Source organism: Patagioenas fasciata, chromosome Z, assembly GCF_037038585.1.
Source record: "Patagioenas fasciata isolate bPatFas1 chromosome Z, bPatFas1.hap1, whole genome shotgun sequence".
NCBI classification, from domain to species: domain Eukaryota; kingdom Metazoa; phylum Chordata; class Aves; order Columbiformes; family Columbidae; genus Patagioenas; species Patagioenas fasciata.
The window spans coordinates 82,354,348-82,373,746 of record NC_092560.1 but is presented as its reverse complement, the minus strand read 5'-3'; the positions used below and the strand labels follow the sequence as shown (position 1 = coordinate 82,373,746).

The 19,399-nt window shown below is 50.3% G+C and overlaps 1 protein-coding gene across 1 annotated transcript in view; it reads right to left on the bottom strand.

The window, feature by feature from the left end:
- The window catches only part of ARK2C (arkadia (RNF111) C-terminal like ring finger ubiquitin ligase 2C), a 52,899-nt gene extending 36,480 nt beyond the window's left edge, over positions 1-16,419 (bottom strand). The window contains exon 1 of the mRNA XM_065860887.2: positions 16,256-16,419. Within this exon, the coding sequence (XP_065716959.1) occupies positions 16,256-16,316 (61 nt within the window). The 5' untranslated portion in view covers positions 16,317-16,419. The remainder of the gene's footprint in view (positions 1-16,255) is intronic.
- Between the last annotated feature and the right edge of the window lie 2,980 nt (positions 16,420-19,399).

Here is a 19,399-nt window from a genome sequence, read left to right as displayed (position 1 = left end):
CTCTGTTGAGGGAAGGTGACAATTTCAGTTGTGTGTGACTACCCAAGGTGTAACCAACTAACTTCACAACATCTTTTCAGAGACATTTTGGAAGTGTTAAGTGGGGTGAGGGAAAAGAGGAAGTGGGGAAGGGGATGAAACAGGACTTTGAGGCACTGCTACCATACAAGAAATTCAGGTTTCAGGCTGCAAGCTGTCACACCATTATGGCTGAGGCATTTGGGAGCTTTATAACAGATGTTTTACGCTCTAAAATTCCTCCTTCCTGAAGGAAAACACTTATTCCACTCAAGTACAAAGAAGAGTTAAATACAGGCAGAGCAGTTCAATAGTGTGGTTACACCTATTAAGGCAACTGTAAAACTAGCATCACGGCATCTCTCATTAATTCCCTCTTGGTGACTCCAGATGTGATTTATTTCAATAAATATCCTGCTATTGAGAAGTGGACACAAGTCTCCCTGGCTCTGTATCAGCTGGCATAGCAAAAAGTTGCTGTCAGACTCAAAAAGTCAAGGTTTATCAGCTACACGGGGAATGCAAACCTATTGATCAGAGCGGCTACACGAGGAAGTTGTACGGTTGGTGTCAGCAGCCAAGTTTTCCCCCAGATCTCTATTTTTAAGCAGATTTCATAGAGGAGACGGGGCCTGAGTTATTCAGTGACCTTGGGAAAAATGTCTTCTCCAGATTCAAACAAAATCATGTGAAAACCATTCTTAAAAAAAAAAAAAAAAAAAAATCTATACATATATGACACTAAGAAAGAATTGAGGTTTTTATTTTTCATCTAAAAATCTCATCTTTGTCAGCGTTCTGTTTAATTTCTAAATCAATTTCCTGAAGAAAACGGAGACATCTGACAAAGTTTTTATGGCTAAATACAATTCTTCAGACATCTCCTATAACATAGCTCCTCAATAGAGACTCACGGAAAGGATGAAAACCAGAAATCTACTTTTCCCCATAAACATTTACATTTTCCCAGGAAATTTTACCTACCAAAGAGCAGAATCATTTGCATTTTCCATGCTCCCTGAATTTAATTCGCAGTGGCCTGTGAGATGGGCTCTGATGCCTTGTACAGGTGGAGAAGTGAGGGTGGGAGATCAAAAGCACCTACTCAAGCTCAGGGAAGGTCAGAGGGTCTGAGCAGGAATTTGTGAAGTTCGGGGTCACCATGTGGTGCCCGTTGCCCACCCAGACCCACACGTGTTGTTTGGGCAAGAAGGAGAACATCCAGCACTTTGGGGAGACCCGGTTTCTGCTCCAGGTGTTGGATACAGTCTTGGCCAAGCTTGGCCTTGAACCAGACCCATGGTGGTTTGGGATCTTCTCCATGCAGATGTGGCCATGGAAGTGGATGTCCCTACCCATGGGAAGTCCCCTTGTTTGCTTGGGATGACCCCAGCACAGAATGAGCAGAAAGCATCCCAACATTGAGTTTTATGGCAAGGGAGATCACATCTGCACCCATGTTCGTATCACCACACATGCAGCCCTGGGAGCAGGTGTACCCCCGGACACTGCTGACCAGAGGGCAGGTGCCTCCAAGGTGCTGTCATCTCCATCCTTGAATAGATCCCAGATTCACTGGGCTGGACCCTGAGACATTCAATAACCATGAACGTAGCCCTGCCTTGAGCTGGAGGCTTGGCTGGACACCTCCAGAGGTTCCTTCCCAACTGAATTATTACACAGCTCTATCAACCAGTCAAAGATACTCTAGAAAGAGAACATCTTCTGGGGTAGTTGGGTATGTGCCTCCACATTATAGCTCTGAAAGCACCATCAATGTGGAAAAAATCTCCTCTACCCTTGCTAGGGTTGTGCTTGTAAACGCACACGTGTGCAAAGAGTGATGCAGCGCACAGCGCTTCTGCATCACGGGGAGCGCAAACTTCACAAAAAGACTGGAATGAAAATAATCCTAGATGTGCGTTTTCCATTTACGCTGTCGGTTCACGGTGTGACCAAACCTTTAGAGACAGCAGAAGGAGATTACGAGATTTTTCACAGCACTAACCGCCGAATCCAGGAGAAGACTTCTGCCTGAGTTGAAGTAATACAGCATGAATAACACTGACCCGTGTAACGTCCACTGGTCAGTGGTTCTGGCAGATAACAATTAGAAGAGACAAAAGCAAGAATTGTAAAAGCGTATTTCAGATTCAACACAGTTCTGGGGGGAGAAGAAAAATACATATATATCTGTTCAAGCCACAAAATCTGACTCCTCGGAGATCCCAGTTACAAACAAAAAGGAATTAAAGTTGGGATCAGAACTTCTCAGCGATTTTAATTAGAGCCTCTAGAATACCAGCCGAGCTGCACCCTGCATTTCCAAAATTTCCCTTGTGATCTTGAGGAAGGTAAAGTACAAAGCATCTAATCCTGTCCCTCCATTCTGAAGCAGCATTTTGACCAAGCAAATCAAACCAAGTCCCGTTAGGAGGTGCAGGTTGGCTTAGTTGTCATCCAAGATTTGGCAGATCTGCAAAGATCTAACCCCAGAGAGATGCTTGCAGTCATTGCCCGAGCCCTGAATACCCTCACACAGAAAGGTGAATGGGCAAATCTTGATTTCTGACATTTTTCAGTGGGATCATTTTTGTTTTTTGGAGAAGCAACGAAAGCTGTACGGACGGCAGACTTCATCCTGGGACCCCCAAGGTTCAGGACGTTTATTCTCCTGCTCTAATGGAGTATATGAACTGCTGCTCTCAGTGTTTCAGGGTAGCAGCACAGCAGTGTAAAGCCCCACTAGTATTATCCTGCTTGTAGTTTTAAATACAGAAGTTCCTTGGTATCACAGATGCAGCTTGGGCAGAGTCGACACCCTCCTGAATGTCACATTTTCTCAGTGACAAGTGGTGGGTTGTTCGACCAAAGTGCCTGGTCCTTCAGAGCAGCTCAGCTTGCTTGACAAAGTTTTCCTTTTCTCTTAAATATTAAGGAAAACAGCCTATGGCAAACCCTGGCCCCTGCCCAGCTTGGGTGCAGTGGGGACCCACAGCTCTCCTAACCAGTACCAAGCTGCACTGATGAGCATCCCCAGCCTGTGGTGTGGGATCTCTTGGTGCGATGCTGCTTTTTCTTGACTTTCTGGTCCATCACTCACCATCCTGAGAGTATCCCAGGCTCCCTGCTCGGCACTGCCTTCCCTCCTCCACCATCAACCTGACCTGGGTGAAGACGTCCCTGCCCATGGTAGGGGGTTTGGACTAGGTGACCTTTGAAGGTCCCTTCCAACCCAAACCATTCTCTGACTCTGCGATCACCCAGCACTTCCATACCAGAGCTCAGCTAAAACCTCTCCCACAGATGAAAATTTGCCAGGAATGTTAAGCCCTCGTCCTTGGAGAGAGCAGGACACCAGAGGTGGAAGCCACCTTTCTCACCATGGGAGGTGGTGTGCAGGTGAACACACAGAGGAAGAACTTCTGCAGCTTAAGGACCACACCACGGCCAATCCTAAACCCCAGGAGATGTGGGGAGCAGACCCCTCATGGTGGCCATCAAGAAGAACAGATTACCTTTTCACTGGCTTTTTGGTGTCTGAACCTTGGCAAACACGTTGCATTTTCATGTTACTCTTGTGTTCTGGGCTTTTATGCCTTTCGTCTTTTTTTTTTATTATTATTATTTTTAATCACAAAGCCTCATTATATTTATTGGCTTTCTCAAAGCTCCAGCCCCCTGGCGTGATGCGAAAGTGCGTGCGTCATGGCATCACTAGGAGCGAACTTGTTCTTTATGCTGAAAAAAAACAGAAAGCAACCAAGAGCTGGGTCTATTCACGGTCTGGAGAGGAGTGTTTTGGCTCGGGGGCACGATGCCAACTCTGTACACACACACTTGCTCACTGAACTTACCTCCAACAGGCTGCTTTCAAAGAGGACTCCCCAGAGTCCTCTGCAGAGGTGGCAGCTCCAAGAGGGGTTCGTTGCTGGGTGCCCTGGTACACCCCTCCTCACCTTCATCGCCCTCTTGCTCAGCCCTGGCTCTCAGGTGGGTTCTTGTGCTGGCCTGGATGTCACCTCCCTCCAAGAGATGCTGCTGGTGAGTCATGTTTCTGAAAAGCATGTCCGTCCCCCCTGTTTCCCATTTGGATTGCGAAGTATTGGGAAGGGCCCCTTGCTACCTCCCCGTTTCCCATCACAGGGCCAGAAAGCTGTGACCAGTTGTGCCAGTGCACCAAAAACAGGAGGCGAGGGAGAGAAGAGGCACCAGAGCTCCCAGTACAACGCGATGGAAGAATAGCAGCACTTTTGCACAGGTGGTTTCCAGCAGAGTATCCATCAGAGGAACCCACTCTCTAAAAGCAATGCATTCTGGAAGTGATGCCAGGTGAGATATGTGTACGTACAGCCCACTCAGCACCACACCGTGACGGTCCTTTCCCCCAGCCAAGGGACCAACGTGAGCCATGCTTCAAAGCCAGCACTCTAGTTATGAGGTAGACCTTCCCATCACTGCATTCACTGGAGCACCACGTGCAGTTCTGGGTGCCACGGTATAGAAAAGATATTAAGCTACGGGAGAGTGTCCAGAAGAGGGCTATGAAGTTGGTGAAAGGTTTGGAGGGGAAGCCATATGAGGAGCAGTTGAAGTCACTTGGTTTGTTCAGCCTGGAGAAGAAGAGAGAAAGAGGAGACCTCATTGCACTTATGGCTTCCTCACAGGGGAGGAAGAGGGGCAGGGGCCAAACTTTAGTGACCAATGACAGAACCTGAGGGAATGTCAGGAAGATGTGCCAGAGGAGGTTAAGGTTTGGACATGAGGAGAAGGTTCTTCACCAGAGGTGCTGTACAGTGGAACAGGTTCCCAGGGAGGTGTCACGGCCCCAAGCCCAACAGTGTTCAAGAAGAGACTGGACAACGTCCTCAGACACAGGGTGTGAACTGCGGGGTTGTCCTGTGCAGGGACAGGAGTTGGACTTGGTGATCCTTGTGGGTCCCTTCCAACTCAGGACATTCCATGATTCCATGGTTCCCAACACCAGTGATTACAGCATCAACCACGGCCATCTCCCAGTGCAGCAGCCACCGGACAGCACTTGTTCTTCAGCCTCCTCATCCCTTCAGCGCGTAGAGAGCTCCCAAGGAGGTCCTCTGCCTTCTGGTCACACTATCCCATGGACAGCAGTGCCTTGCCCTCCCCTCCACCAAGACACACCAGACCGGTGTGCTAGAGCACCTCAAGTGTTTCCAGCAGGTTTGAGCCCCGGAGCCAGCACCAGCCCTGAGGAAGACTCTGGTGACTGGGGAATGAATGCAAGGACGGACAAATTCAGGAAAAGCCCATCACATCCACAGGGAAGAAAACATTGTAGATATTTAAAAGTGCTGTGGAAATTGAGAGAGATAAAGGTGGGCAAAACAAGTGAAGGGAACACCAGCAGCAGGGCTGGCCAGGAGGACTTCTCATCGGGCATATATCCAGCCTTGTAATGCATTTGCTGAAGAGCAGCAAACGTGTCCCTGCAGAAATCCAGAGGATGGGTCTAAGCCTGTGTTTGCCAGCATCCAGGTCAGCCCAGGAGGAAAAATAAACTCCTCTCACTGCTTAGTTTCAAAGCGAAAAATGTTGAGTGAGAGATGAAGGGCTGGGGACAAGGAGTCCTAGAAGGACAGGAGTTCAGCACAGCTGGTCGCACACAGTCTGGATGAATGTATGAGCCAGGGTAACATATCCCAAAACCTACTATGAGCCTCCCAGAGGTTGTTGCGGTCTGGCCCTTGATTTTTGTCAAAGAGGCACAAAATTGCCTGTTACAGGAAGAGCAGAGTCACACTGGACACCCAACAAACATACTTCAGCTTCCCTCACAGCACCCCAACTCCTTATAGGAGTAATTGCTGTTCAAAGGACCAGGAGGTTTACCTTGCATCCCTTCCCCTTGGTCCATGCCCTATTTTTCTAAGCTGACAGCTGCCTCTTGGTAATATTTTCATTGCCAAGGGCACCCCTGCACCCTACAGAGGAAGCATCACATGCCACCTGGATCTGGCATCTCCCTCCTTGCAGATGACCTGGGGCAAGACGATATGTCCTTATCTCCAGGGTTGTCCCATGGTCTGCTGTGGAAAAACACCCAGGGCGCCCACGGGCAGGTTTGTGATCACACACGCCAGACAGACTTTCGTGCTCCGATCAAACGGGAGGTGTGATTTGTCCCTGCAGGCTGGAGCAACTCAGGTAGATCAGCCCAGCGAGAAGCAAAGCAGTGGCTGCACATCTCTTTCGATACCTCAGCTCTCATTTTCATTTTGGAAACAGCCCCTGGCCCTTGCAAGGCTGGAAACCCACCCAATAGAGGTGAGAAGGAAGGAGGGGAAGGGGCTGACGTGACCTCCGGTGTTCTGTAAGGGTCCAACTGCATTTTGCAACCTCCTGCACTGGGAACAGAGCGTTTGCTTCTCCAAGGCTCATCTCGGGCATTAAAGCACTTTCTGTTGGTTAAATAAACCCAATTCCTGCACACATTAATGCCATAACGTAGTTTCACAGTACAAGAACGTGAAGGACTGGGGCAGTCTGTTCCTGACCATTGCATGTTTTTTCAAATGAGTACAAAACACCAAGTACATCTCCTGGATATATTAAAAAAAAATAGTGTCTAGGTGAAACATTTCTGTACAAAAAGCCCAACTGAAAGATTATGATGAATTGGTGTTATTCCCTGCATCCAGTTAATGCTGTTTAATTTCTGCCGTAAGATAGCATTTCACTTCTGGGGTTGTGGCCTATTTCATTTCACTCCAAATGAACCATTTAAAAGCCTTTTCCCCCTCCACCTCTCATTTCGCTGAAAAACTCAAAGACAATAACAAACCAGCAAAATAAATTTTCAACCAGTGAACTGGAAAATAATCACCATGATCAAAACCAGATATCTCTGTTCTCGTGTTGCTCCAGTCCCCAGAGACTCAGGTCAGTAGAAGTGACACCAGCTGAGCTGCTGGTCCAGCACCCACCAGCGCATCCCCTGGTTGGGACCCAACATCCCTCACTCCACGACCCAATTCCTCTGCAATATTCCTCCAATTCCAAACAAGTTGCCATTTTTTTTCAACTCATAGCTTCAAGGAGCAGCGTCAGAGACAGGAGTCCAGCCACCAAGCATTAATTTAACACAGGAAGGAATCAGACAGAGAGCTGAGCAACAAATTAAGGATGGACAATGAGTTTTGCTGCTGCTTTGCTAAGAGTAGGAAGGTATTTCACTCCCTGGGCTGTGGGTCATTCTTCACCCTTGCAAATGGGACCCTGAGAGGCTCCATCTCCCCACATCCCCCTGCCCACTATGCATGGTTTGGGTTGAAGGGACCTTCCCAGCTCCCCCAGTGCCCCCCCTGCCATGAGCAGGGACATCTTCACCAGCTCAGGTTGCTCAGAGCCCCGTCCAGCCTGGCCTGGGATGTCTCCAGGGATGGTTCAGCCACCACCTCTCTGCCCAGCCTGGGCCAGGCTCTCACCACCCTCAGGGACAACAATTCCTTCCTCATGCCCAGCCTGAATCTCCCTCCTTTAGTTTAAAACCATCACCCCTTGTCCTATCACAACAGGCCCTGCTCAAAAGTCTGTCCCCATCTTTCTCACAGGCCCCTTTGAAGTCCAGAAGGGTGCAATAAGGTCTCCCCAGAGCTTCTCTTCTCCAGCTGACCACCCCAGCTCTCTCATCCTGTCCTCCCAGCAGAGCTGTTCCAGCCTCGGATCATTCCTGTGGCTCCTCTGGCCCCTCTCCAGCAGGTCCATGTGTGTCCTGTGCTGAGGACCCAGAGCCGGACCAGCGCTGCAGGGGGGTCTCACCAGAGCAGGGCAGAGCGGCAGAGTCACCTCCTGACCTGGTGCCCACGATCCTGGTGATGCAGCACCCAGATTCACCCACCCGTCATCCCCCACCCAGTCTAGATTCACACAATTCCAGTATTCAGAATGCCTGACGATCCAGATCCGCAGCCCCCAACCAGCTTTGTTGCTACCTCCAGACTCCCGAGAGCTTCACTTGACACACAATACAACCATTATCTCAGGTTCATATGGACGTTTCCCACTCAGGCCAACAAGAGCTGAGCCAGCTGAGCTCAGTAAGTGATTTTGGTATAAGGTGGAAAAAATTGTCTCCGTTCAGCCTCATGAAGAGCTGCTTGCAGAACATTGATCTCCAAGGAAGCCCAGCCCCGGGGAGGGACTTTGGGGCTGCTGATGGGCTTTGCAGGTGGGCAGCATTGGAGGTGATCTTTTTTTGTAGGGTTGCATGCAACAGAGGCATTCGCTATCAAAAAAAAAAAGGCCTTGTAAACCCAATCCAAATCACATCACGTTATCTCTGTGCAGAAAGCCTCTTCATTCCTTATCTCAGCCCCTAGAGATTTGTGGGATATCACAAATAACAGCTGGACCAGATAAGGTGTCTTCCAACACGTTGGTTGCTCATAACGTCTAAAACACCCCGTCATGATGAACCTGAACGGACCGGTGGTTGTGGATGCTACATCTCATTTGTTTCCAATCTGACCCTGCTGTTTTCCAGATGTTTTGAGCAAACATTGTGTATGTTTTTTTCCACCATTCTCACGCCTCAGATTCCCACCTACAAACCCTACCAACACCCTCACCTCCAGCCATGAAGAGCAGAGACCAAAAACACTCAACGTTGGCCAAGCAAAGCTTAATCCACTTCCCATCCCTTCCAGCTTCTAGTGTTGGGGGATCTTCTTATTTCCAATTAGTGGCTCATGCAGTAAAACCCCCCAAGGAGGAGGAGAACCGTTCAGGATCTGACCCTCCAGGGTTTACCACCGTGGTAATGCAAAACCAGGCACGCCAGCAACAAAATGTTTATGTCCCTGTGATTCATAATACCGCAGAGTTTGCAGGAAATGTAATACCATTCACGATTAAGAAATGCTCTTGCTTTCTGCTAAATATATAAAATGATCACTCATCCCCTGAGCAGCAGATGCAAATTATACATAGCATTAGCCTCGTATGCCAACCACCATAATTCCGGTGCAGCATGAAGCAGTTTCCCAAGGCTCTAGAAGTCCCTTAATCTGCCTTTTGACGTCAAATGACAAATTTCTTGCCTGGGATCATTAACGGGATGACTAATGAAAGCTGATAAGTGAATTTATAAATGAAATTAAAGATATTAATATTAAAATCCAGGCTACGAGAAAGAGAAATGTGGATTTAACAAACCACAACAACGAGCGCGGTAATCTGCATGAGATTTACAGCTCTTTTCCTGCCAGGAAAATCGGAGACATGGTATTTTCCACCTGGAGGACGTGGAAGGTACCAGGCTTGATGGACACGTCTCCCAAAGCATTAGCAGTCCTAATACCTTCAGATGCTGAGATTTAAAGAAAAGCTCCTCAAATTTGCCAGAAAACACCACAGCAGGACTGAAAATATGATGACAGAAAATATATTTAGACTGTGGTCAGTTTGCTGTTTTTTTTAATTTGAAAAAGCCCACCTCGAACTAGATTCTCACCTCACTCATCCCAGTACAAGTGCCAAGCAACTCCGAGGACGTATTTTGGATTTATTCGCATGCGAACAAGTTCAGATCTTTCCAGCTTGGTGCTTTATCCCATGTCCAGGAAGCCTCACCATGGACCCACAGCTCATTTCTGACTCCAGCTGCTCCCCACAGAGGTTTGGGGTTCACGGGAGAGCCAATTTAAGCCTCAGCTCCCACCAGCTGATGATGATCAGCCCTGGATGGACCAGACAGATGTCCCAAGGAGTAAAGATAAATGAGATCCTACCTAATGCTGCAGGACTGCGTAAGAAGAGGCACCTCCTCTGCTATCAAAAGAAGAGAAGAAAGCTTCCTTTTGCCTGTAGATGCCCAGTTTTCAAGCAGATACATCATGGAAATAGGTTGGTTGGGCAAGTACTCATGAGTGGTGCCACCTGATGTGCCCACAGCTTCCAAAACAACCAAGAACCCCTTGGCTGTATCAGGACCTTGAGCCAGCAGCGTGACTGAAGAGTCAGATGCCACCAGGAGAATGAGAAAGCCCAGAAACACAACACAAAGCACCAATGGGGAAGGCACATTTGGTGCGGGGACATTTCCCAATCCCACCATCCAGTGGAAGAGCCCAAAGTGGGGAGCAGCCACACCATGGCGGGTGCCCAAGGGTCTGTGTTTCTGAACGTATCTTAGAAACCCTCCTGAGCCTGGAGAAGACAAGAATAGGTTTTTGAAGCAACTCCTAACTCAACCCCAGTGTTGAGTGCTTGGACACATGGCCTGCTGGGCTGTCCAGTTCCTGCTGAAGATCCCTGCAAAAAAGTCCCAGAAGGTACCCATAGCCTGGCTTTCTCCTCATTTAGGGGAACAGCTGCTCCTTGTACTATTTGCGGAAGGAGTTAGAGTGACACATGGTAACATGTCCACAGCATCACCTGAGCACTAAACAGATGGTCACTAATGGTCACCCACACCTCAGGGTGTCACCTCCAGCTCAGGCAGCAGCCCCACCAAGGAGCACAGGGACAGAGTGTGAGAGATGGGGACACCCAGATCCTTCTCTGAGCTACTGAAACCCTCATCTGAACATCTCCCCATGGGTACATCCTCGCTTCAAAGGGTCCCAGCCTGCAGGTACCCAGCTGCCCATCATTGTCTCTCCCCATAACCTGCATCTTCACTGCTTCCAGCATCTGCTTTGCTCCTGACCCCGCTGGGCTTATTCACTCAAACCAAAGCAATGACCTTCATCCAAAGATCTACGAACCATACACATGGAGCTTTCTGCAGGCACATTTAACAGCCTTTAAAGGGAGGGAGAGAAAACAAGAAGTGGTTAAGGACACTTACCAAGTGGGATCCACCATAGCACATGCCAGCCAGCCCGACCCAGCTGGGGCTGGGAAATATAAAGGACCAGCAGGCAGGAAAATGGGTGAGAAAAGGTCCCAGGAGACTGCAAAAATGGAGCAGAGCAGGAGCAGAAAGGGTTAAGTAAAGGCAGATTTTAAAGGGAGAATCTAACCACTCCCAAAAGACCTGAGTTTCTTTCTAAGGAGGTTTAGGAGTAAGGCAAGATGAAGTGAGGATTAAATTAGGAAGTCTCCTGTGGGGTCCTGCATGGAGATGGCCATGGGCACTGCACTCCATGTCCCCAAATTGAACCAAAAGAGGGAGAAAATGATAATTTTCCCCATTGGGTCTTAGCCTCACTCTTGCTGCCCACCTGCAGGTCCCTGCCCACAGCCACACATCGCCCTTCTCCTTCCCAAACCACCACATGGGCTGGAAAACCTCCCGAATGCTGTAGCTGAGTTTTGAGCACCAACGTTGCCACAAGCAGCAATTTGAAGCTCTGCTTTAATCAGAGTTTAACTCTACCCTTTTACTGAAAAGCCTCGTTCTGTTGCCCAGCTCCAGGAGGTGCAGGCTTATGTAGAAACACCCAAACACCTTGAGATGCCCAACAGCCATCACACCTCTCCCACCTGCAAAACCAAGTCTGGTCTTGGAGGTTACGAGCATTGATGATGATCTTGATGTAGGATAAGACCTTCTGCAAAGTCTGCCCTTGGATTTCTGGCGCATTTATTTAATGTTTCCCAAAACACGTGTTCTCAGGTTAAGGAGGGAGGGAAAGGCTCTTCTCTGCCGATCTGCTGCAGCACGTGTCCCTTTTTGAACACCTCTAGAGATAAGAACCTTCCAGTTTCGACACCAGCGCACAGTTTGGGTTTAAACCAGCAAGCAAAGGGACTGGAGGGGATGCCCATGCTCTCACTACCCAGTGTCATGTCCCACGGGACCCCCGGGAGGGCCATCCTCCCCTGTCCTTCCACGCCTGCACCTCCAGCAGCCGCAGACCTCTTCTGTCTGGTCAGTCCTGGGTGTCACACGTGCTCCCCATGGCATCTGGCGGGGCGGGGGGTTTCTCCTACAGATTTGGGAGCTCCCACAGCGCTTCACCCTCCCCTCCCAGCTAAACCAATTACCAGTAGGGTTTAAGACTACAATGACAAAAAGCGAAGCTCAGACTTACTCCAGGACAGCCCGTCCAGGTGGTTCGCAGAGGACTCGGCTCAGTGAGGACCCCGGTGCCTACGGATCCCCCCATCCCCATTTTGTCACCCCACTCCGTCCGGGAGACACCGAGCAATGCCAAACTGTGTCCCCACCGCCTCATCCACATGGCAGCTCCCAAGTTTTGTGGCAAACACCCCCAGATTCCCCCACTCCATCTTCACAGCCACATTTGCTCCCTCGCTTGGGCAGCGACTCACCGGTTCTTAAACAACACGCTTCCACGGGGCTGGATCCGCACACAGCACGGTAAATCCAGCTCAGATTTCGTTAGACTTTGCTGATGCTTCCCAATACAAGCAATATGTGACCTGCTACTTGTTTACCTTTTTCCCAAAAGTGATGGAAACGGTTGACGCCACCCCAAACCCCGCGTGAGGCACAGATGGGTCCAGCTCCCATTTGGCATCACTAAATGTGTGCAAGATCTTCACGTAACCCTTATATAAATGGATGTCGGGGCCCAATTTCTCCACGTTTGGGATTATCGGTCCCCCCGGTTGTTGGAAGAAGGTGTTTAACACCAGTTGGTGCTGGGGGGATCTTGGGGCTTTGCAGAAATCACCGCATGTGCCTCCACACCCACCGCGGCACCACCGGCGCATGACAAGGGTCAGGTTTCCTCAGCCTGCGATGCTAAAATCAAATAAAAACAGATTATTTGCTTCGTACCGGGTGGCTTTTCGAGACTCGTAGTGTCAAAGGAATTAAGTCATTACGCTGTGGATGCACTTGATGGATTATGAGCTATGAAAGGCCTGGTGGTTACTGACTAACAAGGCCGGGAGGTGGAGAGTTGGGGGGTGGAAAATGTTTCCTCTCGTAAGAAACACATTTCTAACGAGACAGGTCAAAATACGATGCGGATGATAAATTGCTTAAGTACCAGCTGCCGTTACCCCAGCAGTTTTCTGTAGGATTAGATTATCGAAGTATCCTCGGAGCACGTTGACCGAACAGTTTCGCTCTGTTATCAGCGCTAATTTGCAGGAGATCTGGGGGGTTTTTGTGCTCGCTGCAAACCCCAACAAAGGGGCAGCTGCCAGCAGGTGCACGTTTTGGAGGGGATTGGGTTTATCCATTTTGGGGTGAGGGGCTGGAAGGTAAAGGAGGGGATTATCATTTTTTTTCCCACATCATAACCCAAATCTCATCGTTTCACACATTGGGGGAGGGTTGAATTTAAGAAAAAAAAATAAAAAGAAAAGTAAAAAGAAAAAAAATTAAAACTCAAAAATAAAATAAAATAAAATAAGAATAAAATTAAAAGTCACATTGGAAAATGGACCAGCCCCCAACAGGCATGCACGTCTCCCTTCATGCAAGCGAGAAGCACAGCCTCCCTTCCTCGGGATGCGTACGGGGACATGTGTGGCATACGGGGACATGTGTCACGCAGGGAGCTCAGCGCCGGCCCGGGGCGAGGATGGAGCGAGAACAAAGGGCCACAGAAAACAACCACATCCAAAGGGGGGAACAAAGCGGGGGCAACCCGCTGGTGTTTGCAATGGGGGGACAGGATGGCCGAACAGGCATCGAGATACACGATAAAAAGTAAGGAAATATGGAGAAGGAAATAATAAATAAATGTTGGGGGCGGCGGGGAGGGGGGGGGAATTAAAGATAAATAAAAACTCAGGGTAAAGCGAGGAGGGAGGTGGAAAGGCACGGCCTGGCGGGATGAGGCGTCTCTCCGAGGGATGCTGGGGTAAGGCAGAGACACTTGCTTTTGGTTTTTGTTTTGCAAGCGGCTCCTCTCGGGATTTTAGCGGTGGCCACCGACCTGCTGAATTTCCCTTCCTCTCATCAAAAGGCAAATAACCAACCCTGCGCCTCCCCACCTTTCTGCGGAAATAAGATTAAAACAAGATGTTCCCCCCCCCCAACCCAGCCCCGGCCCCTGCTCTGGGGAGCCCTGACTTCCCTCGGATCCTGGTGGCATCCAAGCCAAAAAGGGAAGGTTTTACAAAGGTTTTACAGGACCATTTATTTTGCAGACCTGAGAAAGGAGGCCTGGCACGGGGACGAGTGACTGGTATTGTTATCACTTCGCAGCAAAAATCACTCTCGCTGACCACAATTTGGTTTCCCACCCCTCCCCGCTTCGAATATTTTCTCTCCCAACCCCGCTCTTCGCTCTTTTTTTTTTGACCAAAATCGAATTATTCAGAAGACGGTGGGGCCCGGAGGCTTTAAAGCAGGAGAATGTAGTTACAACATTAGCAGCTGGGGTGTTTTTTTGTTTAACAAGCCCTGCCTTGAAGGGGTCTGGCAAGGATATTTATACCGTGCCAGGCGCCGCGGGACCACGGCACCGCAACCTCTCGCCGAGCAGATGGTGGGCAGGGCGCTCACATATATATATATATATATTTATATACACGTTTAAATACACAGCTAATAAATTAGAGGGACTTTTTATTTCCCCCAGGCTCATTTACCTCTTGTTAATTGGGAGTTTAAAAATAAATTACTCCCCCCATCCATCCATCCGTCCATCCATCCAGAGGTTGTCCCTCTGGTTTTGGTTATCAGTCCGGTAAGGAATGTGCAATGTTGTAACCGGGATGAAATAAGCGGCAGAGCCTTCATCAGGCAGCTATCTTTTTTTTGGGGTTAATAATGAGGGCTTTGGGTTTGTGCGCCTTTCTTTCGGCTATTCTGCGGCAAAACGGAATCCTGCATCAGCACAAGGGTAATATGGACTGTGCGCCAGGGGAATATGTACACACAGAATAATGCTGGGGGGTAGATATGGGATAGGAATAAAAATAAATAAATAAGAATATGTATAAAAAAGCCCCCATATCCGCACTACGGGAAAAAAATCCACTCAAACCTCACGATGGGGGGAAAGCAAGGAAAAAATCTAAACAGCAGGATACGACAATAAATGGGAAAACAGCAATAGAAAAAGCACACTAGGTTAATATAGGAAAACTAGTTTCTTTATTGAGAGATCGTATATTAGTATTAGTGGAATCGTGTGTAACAATGTCATCATGCACACAATACAAAAAGGCAAGGCCCACCATGCTATGGAAGGGCAACAGAACAAAAGCAGCGTACACTGAGCAGATGTATAGGCTACAGCACATTACATTTCAGCAGGGTATGTCTCTACAGAGAGATTTACATCAGAAACTAGGTAATGTAAAAAAATACAGACCATGCTTTAGTTTTAGTACAAGAAAAAGGTGAAGATACACAACCAAAGGATATTCGATACAGAAAAATTACCCACAAAATAAGAACAGGAAGTAATTTAGCACAGCAGAAAAAAATGTTATCCCTGTTTAATGGAAAAACATTTTGCCAGTCGTCTCTTTTCATAATCGATTTTTTTATTATTATTATTATTTTTTTAGGGGGGAGGCAAGGGGTTGTTCGCCAGATTGGAGCCACGTTATTGGGACATTATTGGGACGGGACACTTGTGGCTGATAGGGACGGTGGGGCTGGTTGGGCACCCACGATGCTCAATTTGTATTTTTTTTCAAGAATTAAGGCAAACCGCCACATTTCCCTCTCCCCAGTGTTTTGGTTTTTTTAGGGGGTTTTCGGCCGCAATTTGGGGGCGTTCAGCCCCTCCCAAAGCCCGCCCCCCCACACACACTTCCCACCCAGGAGACCCGACGACCACAGCAAAACGAATCCACTTAACAGGAATTTACAGTGCAATGTACTCAGCTAAACAGGATGAAGGTACAAAAATGGCTGTTATCGTCTACAGCTACGCTGAGATGGCCTGGTGGCTATAGGCTACACGGCGAGACGGGGGTGGGGGAGTGGGGGGGAGTTAAATTAAAAAATAAAATAAAATTTAGAAAAAAATAAATTATATATATATAAGAAAAGGAAAATGGAGCTACCGAGGGACAGACTGGAGGTGCAGGTGGGAGCTGGGGGGAGGTGGGGAACCCCCACCCGGGGCACTGCTGGGGATGGGGCGGTTTGGGGGGGATTGGTGGGTGCGGAGCGCTGCGCGCCCGCGGAGCGGGGCGGCTGGCACCGATGGCACGGGGTGGGCAGCACCCCCATCCTGCCGGGGTCCCGGAGCCCGAGTCGAGCCGGACACACGCGCCCTCCTCGATATACACACAACCCGCCCCTCTCCGCCATCCCGCCCTGCTGCGCGGAGCGGCCCCGGGACGCGAACCCGCGGCCCCGGCGCGGTACCTCTGTTGCGCACGGAGCCGAAGACGGGCAGCACCAGGTAACCGACGTGCACCAGGACCATGCTGCGGCCTTTTGTGGCGCGGCGGAGTCGGCGGCGCGGCCCCGGGCCCGCTCCCGCCGGCCCCTCCGACGCGACGGCGAGTGGCGGCCGCCGCGCTCCGCTCCGCTCCGCTCCGCCGGCACACAAAGGCGCCCGCCGCCAATGGCAGCGCGCCGGCCGCCGGGAGGACACGCCCCCCCGCCGCTGGCCCCGCCCCGCCGAGGGACGCGTCGACCAATGAGGGGCTAAAAGGGAAAGGCGGGGCGGGGAGAGGGGGGCGGGGTCGGCCGTCAAGTGTACGCGCGCCGCGCGTGCGTGCGTGTGCACACGCGTGTGCGCGCGCTGCTGCGGTGCGGGCGTGCGAGCCTTGTGCGCGCCGGTGGGGTGGGGGGAAGGGGGGTGCACGCGCTGGTGCGCCTCTGTGCGCGGGCACGCGCCGGCCCGCACGTGCACGAGCAGGTGTTCACGTGTGCAGATGTGGACACGCGCATGTGCACACATGCACACTGCACGCGTAGACACAAGACACCCGTGCATACAGAAGCGTGTGCACACGCATGCACAAGCGGACACATGCACGTGCACACAGGCACGTGCACACATGCACTGCATGCATAGATGCACACGTAAGCACATGCACACACGTGCACAAGCAGATGCATGCACGTGCACACACAGATGTCTACCTGCATGCAGAGCCATATGCTCACACGTGTGCAGATGTGGACACATGAGCGTGCACACATGCACTGCACGCATAAACACAGACACGTGTGAGTACGGAAGCATGAGCACACGCACAAGCTGGCACATACACAAGTAGACACAGGCACGTGCAGAAGCAGACACTGGCACGTAGACACGGGCACATGCACACATGCACTACATGTATAGATGCACACATGTGCATACGGAAGCATCTGCACACACATGCACAAGTGGACAAATGCATGTGCACAAGCGGACAGGAGCATATGTACAAGCAGACGCATGTGCACACACGCATTGCATGCGTAGGTGCGCACATGTGCATACAGAACCATAATGCACACACATGCACAAGCAGACGCATGCATGTGCACACACAGGTGGCTACCTGCATGCAGACCCATATGCTCACACGTGTGCATGTGTGCAGATGTGGACACGTGCATGTGCACACATTCACTGCATGCACAGACAGAGAGATCTGTGTGTACGGAAGCGTGTGCACACATGCACAAGCGCACACATGCAAAAGGGGGCACATGCACGTGAAGAAGCAGACACAGGCACATGCACACATGCACTCCATGTGTAGACGCACACTGCATGTGTAGGCACACACATATGCATAGAGATGCATATGCACACACGTGCACAAGCGGACAAATGAGTGTGCACAAGCAGACACGCACGTGTACAAGCAGATGCTTGTGCACACATGCACTGCATGCGTAGATGCGCACATATGCATAGAGAAGCACATGCGCACATGTGCACAAGCAGACACATGCACGTGCACACACAGATGGCTACCTGCATGCAGAGCCATATGCTCATACGTGTGCATGTGTGCAGATGTGGACACGTTCACGTGCACACATTCACTGCATGCACAGACAGAGAGATCTGTGCGTAGGGAAGCGTGTGCACACACGCACAAGCGGACACATGCACAAGCAGACACATGCACATGCAGAAAGCAGACACAGGCATGTAGACACAGGCACGAGCACACATGCACTGCATGTGTAGATACATACATATGCATACGGAAGCATATGCACACACGTGCACAAGCAGACACATGCATGTGCTCACGCAGATGGCTACTTGCATGCAGAGCTATACGCTCACACGTGCGCTGTGAACACATGCACGTGCGCAAGCAGACACAGGCAAGTGCACACATTCAGTGCACACATAGACACAGGCACGCACGTGCATGCGGATGCATATGTACACACGTGCACAAGTGGGTGCATACATGTGTGTACATGCACAAGCACACACACAGGTATAAGCAGACACATGCACATGTGCACGGCACACATAGATGCATACAAATGCATATGTACACACAGGCTAGGTGCATATACATGGGCACTGGCATATGTGCACATAGGCACAAGCAGACACACACACGTGCACAAGCAAACACGTGTGTGCACACATGCATTTCACACATAGATGCTTACATGCTTACAGAGACTTACAGGCACTTGTGCACACACATGGGCACTGGCACACACGCACAAACGTGCAGACATGATCAGGCACACTCATGCACACATGCACAAGCACACACTGTGTACTCTGCAGTCCTGTGCAAATGTGCAGCTGCAGAAGCACACATGCATACACACACATGCATGCAAACGGGCGTGCAACGGCACACATTCACACACACAACATGGCCACAGCCCTGCTCTCCCCTCCGTACATCCCTCTGCACCGCAGCTTGCAATGACACTGCTGGCTGCAGCACGTATGGGAAACATACGTCAAGTCGTGCCCGAAGCAGAGGATGGCACTGGCTGCACGAGGATGATGGGGCTTGTCCCTGTCCCTGCAGGAGGCACAGTGGCCCATTGTGCTGGTGCCCCAGTTACTGACAGAACTTGTCCGTTGGGGCATCACTGACCTAAAATGGCTCCGTCTGAGCCCAGGAGGGAGCGTGGAAGCCCCACGGGGCTCAGAGCCGCCCTCCTTGTGAGACAAAGGGCCCTCATGGCTTAAAGCAGAACAATTACCTCCAAAAATCCCAACCAGAAGGTCATCGTTGTTTATTTAACGAAGTGGGAGAGAGCTCGTTGTGCAGGAGGGGTTTCTCTTGGGGGTTTCTCTTGGGGTGCAGGGTCCCGGGGAGCGTTTTTCCTGCTGCAAACTGAATTTTCGGTGCCCTCTCCACCCTGGCCAGGCTGGGGGTTGTTTTTGCCGCGCTCCCCCCGCGCTGCCGTCCCACCATGGGGAGCTCCCTTAATCCCCACTTATCTTTATCCGTCCTGTGCATCTGGCAGGTTTAAGCGCTCGGCAGCCTCATAATGTGTATATGTGATGGATTTGTTCGCGTGGATTATTGCATTGGGTTTAGCATTGAGTTTATTTTGTGTTGTGGTTTG